At 45.1% G+C, this 16,912-nt stretch overlaps 1 protein-coding gene across 2 annotated transcripts; it reads left to right on the plus strand.

Moving 5' to 3' along the window:
- Positions 1 to 9,183: 9,183 nt before the first annotated feature.
- TENT5A (terminal nucleotidyltransferase 5A) lies at positions 9,184 to 16,479 on the plus strand. 2 transcript variants are annotated; one of them, XM_066179632.1, is made up of 3 exons: positions 9,184 to 9,239; positions 10,064 to 10,571; positions 11,571 to 16,479. In XM_066179632.1, exons 2-3 carry the CDS (start codon positions 10,149 to 10,151, stop codon positions 12,348 to 12,350), a joined length of 1,203 nt encoding a protein of 400 aa, XP_066035729.1. In that variant the 5' UTR covers positions 9,184 to 9,239; positions 10,064 to 10,148; the 3' UTR covers positions 12,351 to 16,479. The 2 variants fall into 2 exon arrangements, with proteins under 2 accessions (XP_066035729.1, XP_066035728.1); XM_066179631.1 differs by lacking the exon at positions 9,184 to 9,239 and adding an exon at positions 9,752 to 9,857.
- Positions 16,480 to 16,912: the final 433 nt, after the last annotated feature.

Genomic DNA, 16,912 nt, shown 5'->3' on the forward strand with positions numbered 1-16,912 from the left:
AACAAAGACTGTTCTTCAGCAGAGGAACAAGAAATAGACTTAATAGACTTAAAATATTTCCACACCACTCACTCTGACTTCATTTACCAGGCCACCTTGCAGGACTGTAACACTTGACAGCACTTTCAGATGCACAGTGGTACAATCACAAGAAATTCTTTAATGTTGGGGAAGAAGACTTGAGGAGGAGTCTGGACTGCAAGGGAGCTGAGGCTGTTGCTCAGGATAAGATTAGGTTTGGATATGAGTAGGAGGCAAGCTCAGGGTTCTATTTCAAAAGGGCAAAATTTCTCAAACTGTTCTCTGCATTTTGGCTCAGATAAGCTTAGAGGATTTTCACTGTGATGGGGAACATTTAAACATCAGGGCTGGAAAGGAAGGTTCCATTCCCAGTTCAGTGCCTTTTTACAAACCCAGTGGTGGGTTGAGGTTGCATTCTGTGATGACTCCTCCTAACTCCTTAGCAGTGCCCACCTGAAGGTTTGCATATCCAAAGAATCTGTCCAGAAAAAAAAAACAAAACAAAACAAAAAGAAACAAACCAGAGCTAAAAGAACCATGTAGCCCTGCAACTAAGAGAGTTTTTGCACTCGGACTTCTAGTATCTGCCCTTTTAGCCTTGTGAAGGCTTCACAGTAAAAAAAAAAGAGCATAAATGTGATAGTTGCCCTTATTTCAGTGTTAATGTTATTTGTGCCATACTATTTTTATCTACGCACAAAGCCAGCTTACGGTTCAGAGCTCAGCTGGGATATTGCTGAGCTCAGCAGGACTGAGCACCAGAGCTGCTGTTCTGAAGAAGAGGCTGCTCCTGCCTCTTGGGAAGGGGGCAGCAGCTGATCTCCAAAATCAGCAGGAGATGGATGCGGGAGCTGGTCCGGTCATTTCCCAGTCAGGCAAATACTTCTGACTCCTAGGTTTTGCTGATTTCTGAGATCTTCAAAGGCAATGAGACCCATGCCTCAGTGGCACAGCTCAGTCAAGATTTCTGTGCTCTGGCAAGTGCTCCTCAGGGAAGCAACAACTCTCCCATCTGCACAGCAAGAGTTTGTTGTTCTCTCTGAGCTAAAACTGGGTTGCAGCTGCTGCTGTGCCGCTGCCCATCCCTCCCAGCAGTAAACAGTGCTGGCACTGCTCTGGTGGTGCTCAGGAAGGCTGGAGTCCCAGGGTCCTTGGCTTGCATTGCACAAAGACTGGTGGTAACTTGCAGCTGTGGTAGGTGATGGCTCTTGATGCAGCTCATTCCATTTGCAATCCTGCAGGGTCTCAGCAAGAGAACTGGCAGCACAGATTGAAGCCTTCTCATAAGTGGTGGCTCTCTTCCCTTCTCCTGAGGTGGTAGCAGGGCATAGTGCTACAAAATAAGCTGCCTAAGGTACTGATATGCATAATTTTCACATTCCTGGAGGAAAAATCCTTCATGGGAAAAAACATCCTTTTATTTTTTGTTTTCTTTTTTTTTTTTTTTTTTTTTTTTGCACCCATGACATGCTTCCTTTCTAATTAGGAAAAAAAATGGTTGTTTTGTTTAGCTTGGTTTAAATTGTTTTTTTTTTAATACACTGCTTTCGCTTTGAAATGTACTTGATAAATTGCCTAGTTTATTTTTTCTCTGTACTCTGACTAGACACTCATGTCTGTCATCATTTTGCTTTTTGAACCCAGCATACCAAAACAGGGCATGGTATGGAGAAGCAGGTTTTCCTGCGAAAGAAAAGGAGACCCATGGAAGAAAAAAGGAGTGTTGTAGTTGATGCTGTGGCAACGTACATCACATTATTCTCATTTGTGGGAGTAGTGCAATTCCAAACAAGGTCCTTAATCCAGCTGCCATCATTAGCATGTAGGGAGCAGAGAATCATCAGTGGTAGGGAAAGAAGAAAGGATTAAGAAAAAGGACAAATTTGCATGTTTATGAAGATTAAGAATGGATGCCTACTGACATCTTGCAATTCTGGAAATGCCAAGGCAGCACCAGAATTCAGGTACAACGGCAGCAGTCACTGGCCCAGCATGGTGGCATTCCATGGGCATCAGAAAAGTTATGGCTTTCTAAGACGTCTGACACAAAATTTTCCAGTGGTAGCAGAGGGGGCCATCAGCTCCCCTAGTCATCTCCTGTAAGATGCACAAACAGACTGTGGTCCTCTCCAGCTCTTTGCTTCTTTGGATGAGTGCTCTTACACCCTTTTGATCCACTGCTACACAGAGTTTTGGTTGTGTTCCCACTTGCACAGTCCTAACATGTTGGGTTTCATTCTTTCATCTTCACAGTATTTTGATTCTTTGCCTTTAGGCCAAAGATCCATCCATAGAACTCTAGATAACAAAATCTTCTCTAGTATGTGTAATGGTTATATATTGGCTCTAAACAAGCACATTTTGCCTCCCTGGGAACAGCTAGAAATAGGTGACCTTATTTAAGAGCAGCCTGCTAGCTTCAGCAGACTCAGGTGAGATAAAAGCTAAAGAATTCTTATTGTGCCTCTAGGCAGGTATTTGTCAGTATTACTTCAACAGGCAGCTTTAACAGGAGGAATATCAAATCTGGAGATTATATTTCACTTTTTTATAGATAGTAAGAATAGCATTCTGGGAATATGCATGTAATTTCAGTGTACAGCAAATTTCAACGCAAACACTTCCATTCTGTGCAAACTTGACTTCTGACTAGGAATATAATGCACATTTTAAACAGCAAAGTTAATTGGGTAATAAAACACATTTTCAGTAGTAATCCAGTTAATTTCCAGCATTTATGGACTGTAATCTAGACTGAAAGGTGCCCTGACTCCATCAGGAGTCGTAGTCCTGGCAGAGAAAGCACTTGGTTTGGTTTTGTTTTGTAGTAGGTGAAACTCTATTATGGCTTTGACTCTGTGAAATCAATTCTGTCTGAATGAACAGTAACCCAATTTCTGTTAGTTCATGTTGCGTATTTTCACTCCACAGTTTGCTGTTCCAAAAGCAGAACAGCTTGTTTAAATCTGAAATGATGAGTATCTCCAATTCCCCTGAATAAAAGGCGGAATGCTGTAATTCACTGGAGTATTCCCATGTGAGCTTAATGTATTGTGTGGTAAACAAAACACGAAAAAGTAAAATCAGCATAAAATCCTACAAGTCAGAAACAAATAGGTTTGCATGAATGCATGAGTCATGAAACATTGCAGGGGTGTCTTTCCTATGGGGATAGAAACACTGAAGCTTTAAAGTCTCCTACATACCAATGAAAAATGCAGCCTCCTGAAAAAAAAAACACCAACCCCCCCCCCCCCAAAAAAAAAAAACAAACAACCAAAACCAAAAACAAAAAGAAAAAAAAAAAGGAAAAAGGAAGTCTTATTCTTGACTTCCATATGACTAGGAATACTGAAGATTCTGTGGAGTTCATTTTTTATCGCATTTCGATCCCAAGGGTCAACATGGGCAAAATCACAACAATATCTGAGTGTAGAACATCACTGAACCTGAGAGCATGGCTATTTTTATGCAGGTGACCTAGAGAAAAAGGGACCATACCATCCTGTGCTTTGCAGGCTGGCATGGCGGAAATGAGAGGCTTCCTGTTCTGTTTCAGCACCAGCTCTGAAAAATCCTGCTCAAGAGCAAATGCTGATGGGTTTGTCTAATACAAGTTACTGCAATGTACTGCTGTATTTCATAGATGAGGCAGGAATAGGTATTTTGATAGATGAATCTTTTGGTGCCTTGATCTCTTGATCCAATGGCTGTTGCAGCAATGCATGTGTTGAATGCTACTATTTCATTTAACACGCTCTCAGCAGCATTGCAAAAAGCCACTGGCAGGCCCATCAGAAAATTCTGATAATTTGGCCTTCTTCAAACTGCACCTTTTCAAAACATCACAGTATTTAGTCCAAACATAGACTTTTTTCCCAGGATGAGTAAAACATCTTTCCAGTAAAATCTGGCAGAAGGAAAATAAAACTAATAAAAGAGTAGTACTTTGAAAGCACAAAGATTTAATTTCTTTATCTTTGAAAGATTATTTTCTAGTATCTCTGTTTTTTATTTTATTCAAAGAACATTGGTATTGACTACTCCAGCAGTTGATGATAATACTAATACTGATTCCTAGTATTGATTATTCCATCACAAAATGTCAAACACAGAAATAAATTTTGGAAATAAATCATTGTGAACTATAGAATATCAAGTTATCAGAAGACTACTTTGTGCATGCATGCAAGAGAAAGAGAAAGCCCTTGGAAAAAAAATCAAATCAGATCGGAATACTTTTGTGAGAAAAACCCAAAAACACAAAACAAGAAAACCCCAACAAAAACAGACTTTGAGCTCTGCTTCCACACCCATGCTCAAACTTTGCTCAGACTAGTTCTGAGGAAAGATATTAATCAAACAAAATTTGGAACGGATTGCAAGTGTGTCTGCTATACACAAGACTTTAAGAGTTTATTTTGAAGGTACCTTATTCTGTGGTATTTTCAATAACAGTATTAGTCCTTCTGGTACTCAAAGGTATTTCTAGCAAGTCTCCATTTACTTTTTTTCATGAAACTAATTTTTGGATTGTGTATGTGTGGTGCAAGTGTGAGGCTGGGCTCTGTTCTAATCTGATGACTTTGTGTTAGTTCCCAGGATTTCCCAACTAAATCAAGTTCTCTGAACTTTTGTCCTGTTGGCTGATGGCTCCCTGAGCTCTGCCCACTCTCTGGTCTGGGGCAGCAAGCAGAAGAGAAGAGCTGTAGCACACTCAGCACTCCGGTGGGTTCCCCAGCCGAGCAGCAAGGGAGTGGGATGGAGCGGGGGGCAGCTGCCCAGAACACCTTCCAGCAGCTGCACATGGGGTCATGAGGAGGGTGGGAAATGGGTACAGCAGCCTGCATTCTCCAGAAATTTGGTGTCTGGAGCTGATTTGATACATTCATGTGCTATCTGGGTGGAGAACAACTATGAATACTCTTTGGTCCTATAGCTGCTGTTTCTAGAAAGATAATTGTGTAGCAACACAGTGAATAACATAAAGAACTTTTCCGGTGAATGCTGCCCAGAAATGTCTTTCCATTTCAACAGAGAGCAAAAATTAGGTCAAGATCTCATTTTAGGTGTTTTAGCTGCCATTGGCCTGTGTATGAGATAGGACAAGCCAGCTGTGCTAAGGCACTTTTGAGCAGAGACAGAAAGAGCTGCTGTGCTAGGCCTGGGTGGGAAGCTGCAGCGCTGCTGTATCCCTGTGCAACCGCCAGCATTCCCACTGCAGCCAGGGCTGCCGAGGGGCCCCAGGGCTCCCCTTGCACAGCCTGTGCATCCACATTTGACACACTGAACATTCTGCCACCTGGAAATTGTGGCTCTCAATGTCCATCTTGCTATGACTGCTGCCTTTTTATTATTCTGAACATCTATTTGCATTTTTAATATTGTCAAGAGGACGTAGGGAAAATCATCTGCTGTTTTTCTCTCCAACAGGAATAACTTCTCTTAATAGAAGGATTAGGAAAAAAATAAAAGAAAGAAGCAATGACCATTACCAAACTTTTCATGACACAATTGTGATAAAACTGTGTTGTAACGTTTTTTCTGAACTTCTTCTGAGGCTGTTATTAGGACTTCGTAGACTTCTTTGTTCCTGTCAAACCAATCCAGGCTGCTGCTTTTAATGTGTAGCAATGATAGCACTATTGATGTTTGTTAGGTTTTTAACAAAAACAAACACCTCTGTCTGAGTCAACACTAGTTTTTGGACTGAAGTAGTGTTCCTGCTCAGAAGTGAATCCCCTGACTGTAGGTAACGTATGTTGGCAGTATTGGCAAAGCAGCTCTGTCACACAAACTCAGTTTCTCTTGAAAAAAATGAAACTTGAAGTTTTGCTCCTGCTGGGCACCAAAGGGGAGCCAATTCCTAGACCAGGCACAGACGAGGAGTCACAGTTTCTGGCTCTTTTTTTCTGCCAGAAAAAGCATGTTCCTGTTTTAGGCACCACATCTTGAGCAGAAGGGAGGCAGAACAACATTACAGTCACAGCTGATGTAGTTCAGTCAATAAAATACTTAAATTTCTAAATTCAGCAGATCTCACCTGGAGAGTACACTCTCTGCTACATGGCCAAGCTGAATGAAGAGCTCACACTGATGGCTTTATTAGGCAAATAAACACAAATGCATACACAAGAAACACATTTATTGCTATTAATTTTCACTTGTTCTAGAGTAGGACTGAGAGTATGGGTGAGATGAAGGGACTAATGGAAAAATATTGTGCGAACATAGAGAAAGACACGATTCACGTCACACATCTTGCGTTCCTACTAATTGCTTGGGCAGCACAAACAACCTGAGTGAGTAATACAATCAAAATTCTGTCAAAGAATTACTGCTCACACTGACAATTTAAAAAAACCCCACCTTTTCCTTCCAAAAGTAAGTTGGTCATTAAAGGGATGGAGTGTGTTCATGAGCTGAATTAATGCTTTTATTAGCAGCACTGTTACCAGTATCTGTCATAATTAGAATAATCTCTGTAACTCATACAAATAAATTTCTCATAACAAAATTCAGCCTAATTCAATTTCTTACTACAATTCTTAATGATTTCTAATGATTTAAAGTGATGTGGGCTTTCACATTTAAGTAGGACAGAGTAGAAAAACATCCATAGTGTATGTATACCTTAGGTAAAGTACTACAGTGATAGAGTTCTATTTCTCTTCTATTAACACAGTTTATTTAAATATATATATAAAGTGCCTTTTATCTGGTGTCCATTTATTAGGCAAAGAGAAGTGAAAAGAATTGCACATCTGTGCAAATAATTCCTAATCTATACAAAGAGTGTAATGATTAATATCCCTTGCACATTTTTGAGCTGAAAAAAAAGTAAATGCAGTGATTCTGACTGGAAACGATTTCCTCTCTTCTTTCAGGTGAGTGGGAGGTGATTCGTAGTGCTTACACCGAGAAAGGGAGGGTGAGGTGAGGACAGGGCTTGGCTAGCTCTTTTCCTTTAGCAATGCCCCACAGTGTAAAGGTCTTCCTACTGAGCCAAATTCACCTTGTCTTTAGCAAATCAGTGCTCTACACGATGAACTTATGACCATTTTTCTTTCATTTATGAAAGAAAAGTGATAGCGATAAGCGATAGCAACTTAAGAGAGGTCAAAAGTCACACTTCCTGGGGAAATGAAACAAGATCCACATAATATAACATTAAATCCTACTGACCGGTGTAAATGCACTGGTACATTCTGCAGTATTCAAAATACTGCTAAAATTTCATTGCAACATGCTGAGAAACACAAGTTAAATGAAATGTCGGTTACTCCCAGACAGGAAGTTGTCTCAGTTTCTTGGAGTTGGCCTTGCCTAATACAGGATGCGCCTCCAAGTCTGATCTTTGTCCTTGCTCTAGAAATCAGTAATCCAGCTGATTGCTGATAGTGATAATTTGCTTATAAATAAGGTGATAGTTACCCTTTTTGAAAGATTAAATTATGTGCCCTAGTGAACTGTGGTTCACCTGAGTGATGCCAGTCTGGGAATGGGGTAATGTTTTAACCTCTCCGAGCTTCCTAACTGCACAGGGAGGGAAGTGATGCCCCAGTGCTGCAGGCAGGCATCCCCCGTGGCGGGACCCCTGTGAGCCCCTGCCCTCGGCCGTCAACTGGCAGGGCCTGAGGAGCCCTGGGCATCTCTCTGCCCTACAGGGAGACGGGCAGTGCTTGTCGCTCTCCTCTCGGCATGCATGGTCAGTGTGAGGAGATGCTGTTCCTGCACCCAGGGGGAGAGTGAGGGCTCCCTGTGCCCACCAGCAGTAGCCAGCGGCCCAGGTGCCCAGCAGCCAGTAGCAGGCTCCCCTCAACAGGCTCCCCTGCCAGCAGGCCGCTTAGTCTGAATATTTACCTTATATAAAGGAATAAGCTGGCAGACCCTATTCAATATGCTGGCAGACGTACAACGTTCTGCTTCTGCTGTTAAGCTGCAGTCGCTTGTACACATTCGGATTTTAAAAGCTTTCTACATTCTTTTTTTTTTTTTTTTTTTTTTTTTCCCCTGTAACACATTGACACAGAGCAATACAAACACTTTTATCGCGCCTTGAGTGGCACTGGGAGGGGGCGGCGGTGCCGCATGACGGGGCGCAGGGTGGAGTCAGCCCCGCTCCGTGTCTGCTCCGGAGTGAGGAGCAGACACGAGCTGCTCAAGCCATAGGGAATGTGGGCAATGGATCAAAGCCCGAGCCGCCCCCGGCCCCCTCCGCCCCGCCCCGCGGCAGCCGGCAGGGGGCGCCCTTGCCCCGCGCTGCGCCGGCCGGGAGCGCCTCGACGGGGCGGGCGGAGCACGGCGGGACCCCCGCCCGCTGTGTGGGGTGGGATGGAGCGTGTCGGGCTGGAGGCTTCCCGAGCAGCCCCACACCCCTGACCCCATCCTGGCGCGGGAGAAAAGAGGGGGGCGAGTAAAAAACGGGGGGGAGGGGACAGTAACCCCCGTCGGGCTATGCCGCCCACCCCCCCTTTTCGGCTAAGTGCTCGGTTGAGGGAATCGCGCGTCACGTCGCCGCGCACCCCCCTTAGCCCCTCCTGCCGCGCGTCACAGAGCTGCGAGCGGTGACGCAACACCGTCCATGACCCCCCCGTGTCCCCCAGCACTGCATCCTTCCGCGCAACCCGCTGTCTACGCTAGCGCGGAGTGCGCACTGAGGTGGTGGCGGCCCCGGGTGCTGCTGCGTGCATCGGGTGTGTGCGCTTAGTCTGTTTCAAATAGTAGGTATATGTTCTAAATAGTATCTGTCTTGAAATAGCATCGATATGCATTTAGTATCTATCTGTATTTTAAACAGTAACTACATGTTATGTGTATGTACCTAACAGGTGAAAAACAATTAGATGCATTTATCATTATTAAAAAGAAAATGCAAATAAAATATATGGCTATGTTTATATAACATGCTTGCCTTCCCCGTAATTTTTACGGCTCCGCGGTTACCCAAGTTGTACTCTATAGGCAGGATGCTCCTATGGAAGGCACCGGCTCCTCCGTGGTGTCCGAGACGCCTTTTTCCTCCCCTCGCCGGAGAGGAGAGCGGGCGGGTACGGGGGAAGGGGCCGGGCAGGGGCCGGGCAGGCACGGCGTGATGCCGCTGCGCTGCCGCAGGCGGCTCTGGAAATCTCGGTCAGGAGCCGAGCAGCGCAAACCACACGGCCCGGGATCCTCGGCATCTGCTTGGAGAGGGGCCCTTGCCAAATTCCGTCGCTCTGGTATGAAGTTTGGCTGAGCCTGAGATGACCGGGAATGTCGGGGGGGTGTGGGGAGACGGGGGGGAGTAAAAAAGACAGAGAAAAAAAAAAAATGGGAATGAATGGCAGCGCGGAGCCGGGTGCCCCTGGGCGCGCATCTAGGCACGGCAGGAGCGGGAGGGGCCGCGCCCCGCTCGGAGCAGGGAGCGCCGCTGCACTTGTTGCCTCCCCGGAGCCGTGCGGGGGAGGCTGCGCTGTGCTGCGCGGGTGTCCCAGCGCGGAGCGGTGCGGAACGACAGCGCTGGGCGCTCCGCCGGCGCCGAGAGGCGGGCGGGAGGGCGGCCCGCGGGTGCGCGGGGTGTGGGCGGGCCGGGGGCATCGCCGAGGCCGGCCATGCAGATACAGGGGGCGGGACGCGGGCGCCGTGACTCGGAGCCCCGGAAGCGCGGAGAAACCCCGTATAAAAACTACTGGGGACCTTTCCCGGCCAGAACTACGAAAGCTCCGGAGACGACGGCAGCCTGCGGCGGCAGCGAGCGGGGCGGCCTCTTGGGCGGTGCGGGGCGGCCTCTCCGTCGGCGCGGGGCGGCCTCTGCCCCGGCGAGAGCGCGGAGAGCGGCGCAGGCAGCGGCGCTGCAGGTCGGGCACCTTCCCTTATCCTGCAGCACCACCTGGCTCCGGGGGGCTTTTTCTCCCCACCCCCATTTCATTTGTTTATTTTTTTTTTAATCTAATCAGTAGGTGCGTCCCTTCGCTTCCCCACTGAAAAGGGCGGCCGCAGGGATACGGAGCTCGGGCGCCGGGTGCACGCAGCTGCTGACCGCTGGCTTTTCCTCTTTTGCCAGGCGCGGAGAGACAGAGGCCCCGGGGGGCCGGCGGGGAGCCGGAGCCGTGCCTGGATCCAGCCCAGGGAGGCGGCGGCCGCTCACCATGGCAGACGATGAGAAGGCCGGCGGGAGTTCCGCGGACGGCGGCGAGAGCGCGCAGTGCAATGTGCTGAGCTGGGAGCAAGTGCAGCGTCTGGACCGCATCCTCAGCGAAACCATCCCCATCCACGGCCGCGGTAACTTCCCCACGCTGGCCATGCAGCCTCGCCAGATCGTCAAGGTGGTGCGGAGCCGGCTGGAAGAGAAGGGCATCGGCCTGCGGGACGTGCGGCTGAACGGCTCGGCCGCTAGCCACGTCCTCCACCAGGACAGCGGCCTGGGCTACAAGGACTTGGACCTCATCTTCTGCGCCGACCTCAAAGGGGAAGCCGAATTTCAGACTGTGAAGGACGTGGTCTTGGACTGCCTCTTGGATTTCTTACCCGAGGGGGTGAATAAGGAGAAGATCACGCCTCTCACACTCAAGGTAAACCTGCCCTCTGCCCAGGCGCCCGGAGCGGGCAGGTGTGAGCGCCTGCCTGAGGGCAATGGGCACCTTCCCCCTGGGGATGGAGCGGTGCGCTCACGGACGCAGCTCCCCCGCACACCCCCGCGAGCCACAGGAACCCCGAACGATTTATTCGCCCCACGCTTAAAACCGTGGAGGAGGTTATAGTGAAGCGCCCTGACCGGGGCTCTTCAGGATTAATTAGCTTTTTCTCCCTGCCGGTTGATTTGCTGGGAGCGTTGTTTTACCTGGGGGGTGTGCCAGGCGCTGCACATCTCTCTCCCAGCCCGGCTCGGCGGCAGCTCGCTGTGCCGGCCCCGGTTCCCGGGTGCACGGGGAGCGTAGATGGATTTAACATCTGCAAGAAGGAAACCCCGTCTGCAAGGCATGCTTCCAGGTGTGCTAAGTGCCCCAGTGGGGAGGCATATTCCCTCTTCTAGAAGACACTTCGCTTGAGTTGATTAGGCTGAATCCAAATCCTTTCAGATTTTTAGAGGAATTTTTTTTTTTAAATATGGGACTGATTTATGGAACCTGCACTGGTAGGATCGAGGGGAATGAACATTTGCTAATTTGTTTTTTTTGGGAAGTAGAGAAAGAAGTGAAAACCAATAAATAAGGTTTGTTATCAGATTGTAGTAGTGACCTTCTGCATATGGGTGCAGGCATATTTGGCAGGTGTGCCATGGACTTAGTCTGTAGATGTATTTAGAAGTGACTGAACAAAATAGTCTTGCTATATGCTTACCTTACATGACACAGTCCCAGCAGAACAGCTTTCCCTGTCATACCCTTGCAGTGACAGCATTTTGAGCTCTCACATTAAGCAGTTATTCTCTGGTTTGTATCTGCAGACTGCAGGAAATCTTTTATGAAATGGAAGTATTGGGGTGGCTTGGAAGGGGTGAGCAGATGCAGGGAAGGAAAATTTTCTTGGATCTTTGTCTTGAGTTGCTCATTTTGTCTTTCTGATTATAGGAGGCTTATGTGCAGAAAATGGTAAAAGTATGCAATGATTCAGACCGATGGAGTCTTATCTCCCTGTCCAACAACAGTGGCAAAAATGTGGAGCTGAAATTTGTGGACTCTCTGAGGCGGCAGTTTGAATTCAGCGTCGATTCCTTTCAAATCAAGCTGGACTCCCTGCTGCTTTTTTATGAGTGCTCAGAGAATCTGATGACTGAAACTTTTCACCCAACTATCATTGGTGAGAGCGTCTATGGGGATTTCCAGGAAGCCTTTGATCACCTCTGCAACAAGATAATTGCCACCAGAAACCCAGAAGAAATCAGAGGAGGTGGTCTTCTGAAGTACTGCAACCTTTTGGTAAGGGGCTTTAGGGCAGCCTCTGAATCTGAGATTAAATCCCTGCAGAGATACATGTGTTCAAGGTTTTTCATTGACTTCTCAGATATTGGCGAACAGCAGAGAAAGCTGGAGTCCTACTTGCAGAACCACTTTGTGGGATTAGAAGACCGCAAGTATGACTATCTCATGACCCTTCACGGTGTGGTGAATGAGAGCACAGTGTGTCTGATGGGACATGAGAGGAGACAGACTCTGAATCTGATCACCATGCTGGCCATCCGGGTCCTAGCTGAGCAAAATATCATCCCCAACGTGGCCAATGTCACCTGCTATTACCAGCCAGCCCCCTACGTAGCAGACGCCAACTTCAGCAATTACTATATTGCCCAGGTTCAGACGGTGTTCCCTTGCCAGCAGCACACATACTCCACTTGGCTGCCCTGTAATTAAGAACTGAAATTAGTAGACCCCCTGAGGAGAACTTTTTCTAAGATGTAGGAAGGGGCGACGGGTCCCTCTGAAATGGGGTGTTTTGTGCAGTGGTGATCTGCTCTAGTTTTCAAGCTTGAGTCAAGCTTGTGGTTCTTCTAATAATTAATGGGAGCATGATCAAGAAAGAACCCCAAAATAATTGGATCCTACCCCAGAGCACAAGAGGCCTGTCATTAAAAGCAACCAGCTTCTCCTGAAATAAGTGAGGGAGGAATGCTTGATGACAATATGGGTTGGCAATATCTGCTCCCATAGCTTTGGCATAGAGAAGGTGGGAAAGCCTTATTTTCTTTTATTTTTATTCTTACTCTAGAATGGGATCTGTAAAAGGGAGAATATGAGAGAAACAAAACAAAACAAAAAAACAACAAAAGAAAAAAAATCTTCACAAAAACCAGTTCTATATATATTCAGGAGTTAAAAGTTAGAGGCATAAAGCAGAGATAAGCTGAATAAAGATGTATATTGGAATTACTGCATTTGGGGCTTGCAGCAAGTGCCGTCTATGGATTGACCGTGTAGAATGTATAGCTTGCTTGACTAGAATGCTTTACCAGAAACAGCTTGCTCCAAATGAACAGTAGTGGATTGGTACAGTTATAAAAACAGAAACACGTACGATGACAAAGTCCATTATTTCCAGCTGTGTGCATGCCTCACATTTTAAAAATGTGAGAATGCTGGAAAACCAGCTGTGGCAAGAAGTATATACTTAAGGACCAAAGATCTCACAAAAAAGTTATCCAAGCAAAGAAGATACAGTAGAGTATATATATATAAATATATATATATGTAAAAGGAGATGTTCCTATATTTGTACACACCAATAGTAATCAAAAGTGCCTGATGCCTTCATAAAATTTGAAGTGAGAAAAAAAAATATAGTTTTTTGGTTTAACCATGCATTTTGTTTTATCAGGGACACAAGGATTAAAAAAAAAAAAAAAGCAAACCAACCCATAAGCTTGTGAATAAGTGGTGGAGGAAATGCCCTATTTTTTTTTTTCTTGGCAAATACCTGTATAGAGTAAATGTTTTGTCGGTGTGCTATTATCCTAGGTACGTGTGTGTATGTGTGTATATATGTTTGTGTGTGTATATATGTACATGTTATTGGTGTATATCTATATATATACACACACAATATATATTAATGTGGTCTAGGAAAATGTAGCAATTAAGGAATGTTTAAATAAAGTACTACTTGTTTTCCAGTTTGCAACAGGATTTCATAGGACAGTGGGCACCTTGCAGTAAAATTTTAACCCACACCTGAGAAATTTGGAGTAAATGAACCAGTCAGGATTAAGGTGGGATTCAGATAATGTCTTTGGTTGCAAGAACAAGGATTACAGTAATTCAGTGGGTTGCTTGTGAGCCATAATACTTCCACAGACGGAGAAACGTATGACAAGCTGATTTTTTTAACTGTTTTGTACTGTAATGCCATTTTGACATTTAACCCACTAATGTTGTGACTGCATACCTCCATGATGTGTAATTTCAGTGGAAAGTGGATCAAAGATAGGTTTATTTAAACCCCCTGACAGCTAAAGAATATTGTATTAGTTGGTAATTTGAACACTAATTGTTAATATTTAAAGGAGTATTTTTAATAGAATGCATTATGCATTCCAGGACCACTAGAATTTAGCAAATGTGAAATGAACCCTTTTTAAGAGTGTTGCAGGATTGCTTAAAATTATATTTTATATATATATATTATATATATATATTTTTATGCAATTATTAAACATCTTTGATCTGGTTGTCACACTGCATTTACAATTTTAGTACTGTACTTTATTTAAATGGAATCACTTTACATTGGAACAATAGCTATTCACTTTCATTTCCTCTCCCGAAAGACCAGCAGGGGGGAAAAAACCAACCTCCGCTGCTGTTTTCACTTCAGTGCCATCTCTGAAGGTGTTAAATTCTTTGTTGTGCTTTGAAAACCTAATGACTAAGTGACACTTGACTCTGATATTTTGCTTTTTCTTTCTGAGGGGGGGGGGGAAAAAAAAAAAAGGGAATTCAGGCTTTTGAAGGAAATCCGTCTGTGCCCTTCCTGGTCACAGGTGCGGTCTGGCTTTGGAGTCAGGGGCAGAGAGAGGGAGAGGACTCGTGTCCTGGCAGTGTATTTTCCCTATGGAGCGAGTAAGGTACATCTATTTTTGTCACGCTTTGTACTTTTCACTCTGCAGGCACTTTAATAGGAACCCGATTTGTTTACTGAAGCACCTTCCCTGCGAGTCCTTCAGGAAACTTAAAAGCTGGTCCATTGCCATTCCTGGCATTGACGCGCAGACCTTGTCCCCACCTTCCCTTCCTTTCGTGCTGGCTACAGCCTCCCACGGGATTCTTGTCCCGGTGAGGTTCCCTGCATCCCCCACTGGAGGGTCCGGGCTGGGTGCTCCTGGTCCACTGGTTCCCCTTACCTCCTGCTCCTGGTTTGCAAGCGGAAGCGAGTGGAGGGCTGGGGAAATAGGATCAGCTGGTAATATGGTATGTCTTCTCTCCCACAGCTATTTACAGCAAATAAATGACTCATGCTCCCTTTAAAAGGGTTTGAGAATCTATAGCTGTGCCACAACCACAGAATGCTGGTAATACATGATACAGTGCTGTTTTCCTTTGAAGAACCCTTTATTTTTGCTGTTGCTTGAAAGAAAGTTTTGAATTACTTCCCCTCAGCTCAAATCTTATTGTGGGTTGGTTTTTTTTTTTTTTTTTTGATTGACAGCATCTAGTTACCTTATAGTGCATACAGCAGGGGTCTGAGCTAAACCGCACCTTTTGGCATTTGCATTTTGATACATATATAATATGTTTTTATATATATTATATAGGTATTCCAGATCTGTTTTACATATGTTAATGACCAAGTGGTGGAACTGGTGGAGCTTTGTTTTATTTGTGGCTGGTGGCTTAAAATGTGCCTGGTGTTAGAGGTGGGAAGAAGGCATGAGTTCAGGCCAAGAGTAAAATAAGAACCCCTTTTCAAAGCTGGTTTATTTCTGTGGTTTGCGCACCTTTCCCTCCATAAAGTCTGACTTCTTTTTAACTGTTTTTTCCTCTCCTCTTCAGCACACTGGTACTTTTAAAGTTAATAACTGTGTTCTTGCTTTGTAGACTTGATCTATCCCATCCAATCAGCTGTAAGGTTAGAGCTTGTGCTACAGAAGACAGTGCCCCTTTTAAAGAGCTGAACTGATTAAAGACACTGACCTGATTACAGTAAAACTGTTTGTGCCACAGCTGAATTTCCTGCTAACCAACAGGGCGCTAAACTTGGTTAAATATAACGATCGATTAAACCAAGAGCTTTTGAATGGGATTTTTTCTTCTTCTTTTTTTTTTTTCTTAGATGTAGCTGTTCTCTAAAATGCAAGAACATTTCTTCTACAAATAGAAGGGCAATTAGAAGACCAAAAAGATGATATTTTTCTAGTTTCTCGTATTGCACTTAAAATATTTTTTATCTTGCACAAAGGCCTTCACACAAATCCTCTAAACAGCTCTTACTAAATGCTTGGTTTGCATCACATCAGAAGCTCCTACCGGTTCAAAAAAGGCGCTTTTTTTTTAATTGAGAAAATGAAGTGTGTTAGATAAAACTGCACAGAAAAGGAAAAATTGTATTTGCATATTCAGCTCCTATTTGAATATATTCTTTTGTATGGTTTTCTTTATGCAGAGAATTTCCCTTGCAAGAAAGAAAATCAGTGTACTGTTTTGCTGTTGTAATAGTGGTTTGCTAACAAAATAAATAGTAAAAAAAATAGCCTGCAAATTTCAAGACAGCTTGGCTAAAGGCACTGCAGGCTCCTGCAGTCTGTAGGAGTCTGTGCAGATTTGCTTTCCCTCAAATTTCCTTACAACTGTTGCCTTCTGCAAGGCATCCTGTTGCAGCAAACTGCTCCTTGGATTGCTCTTTTGGAACATTTTGACTATAGGCTTTGTCACAGACAGAAAAAGAGCTGATGGAAAACAGACTCTAGAGGGAACAGATTGTGAATTTTGTTTACAGCATCCAATATTTGGATTTTTTTGTAAATAAAAAGAAGTTATTTTTTTCTATTGATTTGTGTCTGCTGTCTTCCGTGTCTGAAATAGCTCTGGCCTGCTCCTACTGAATACCAAGTTCGCTTTCATTAAAAGAGGACAAGGGCAGCACTTTTCTGGGAAGAGCAGCATTCGGCTGCTTTCTGATTGGAGCACAAGACATTTTGAAAAGTCCTGCCTCGTGCCAGCTGAGTTTGGCTGGCCGTACTCAGCTGCAGAGGAACCTCCCCAGCCACTGCCAAAAATACTCACTCCAGCACCAGTTGGGCCATGCAAATGGTCTGAAACACGAAAATGAATCGGTGCCATGGCAACTCCACGCCCTCACTGCCCTCCCAGTTTAGGTTGTGGGACTGGGGCTTTATGATGGCTGTGATCAGCGCACCACAAACCAGTATGCTGGCAGGAATGTGGGGGTCCTGCTGTCCTTGAGGTATATTTGGTAGGGGCTG

The sequence above is a fragment of the Chamaea fasciata genome, unplaced genomic scaffold (assembly GCF_029207755.1).
Source record: "Chamaea fasciata isolate MVZ Bird 193981 ecotype frontalis unplaced genomic scaffold, bChaFas1.0.hap1 SCAF_3, whole genome shotgun sequence".
Lineage (NCBI taxonomy): Eukaryota > Metazoa > Chordata > Aves > Passeriformes > Sylviidae > Chamaea > Chamaea fasciata.

Excerpts from the sequence above, each read along its gene's own strand:
- TENT5A (XM_066179632.1), top strand. The coding sequence starts at position 10,149 with ATGGCAGACGATGAGAAGGCCGGCGGGAGTTCCGCGGACGGCGGCGAG. Across the intron at positions 10,572-11,570 it reads TCACGCCTCTCACACTCAAG|GAGGCTTATGTGCAGAAAAT; the intron begins GTAAACCTGCCC and ends TTCTGATTATAG.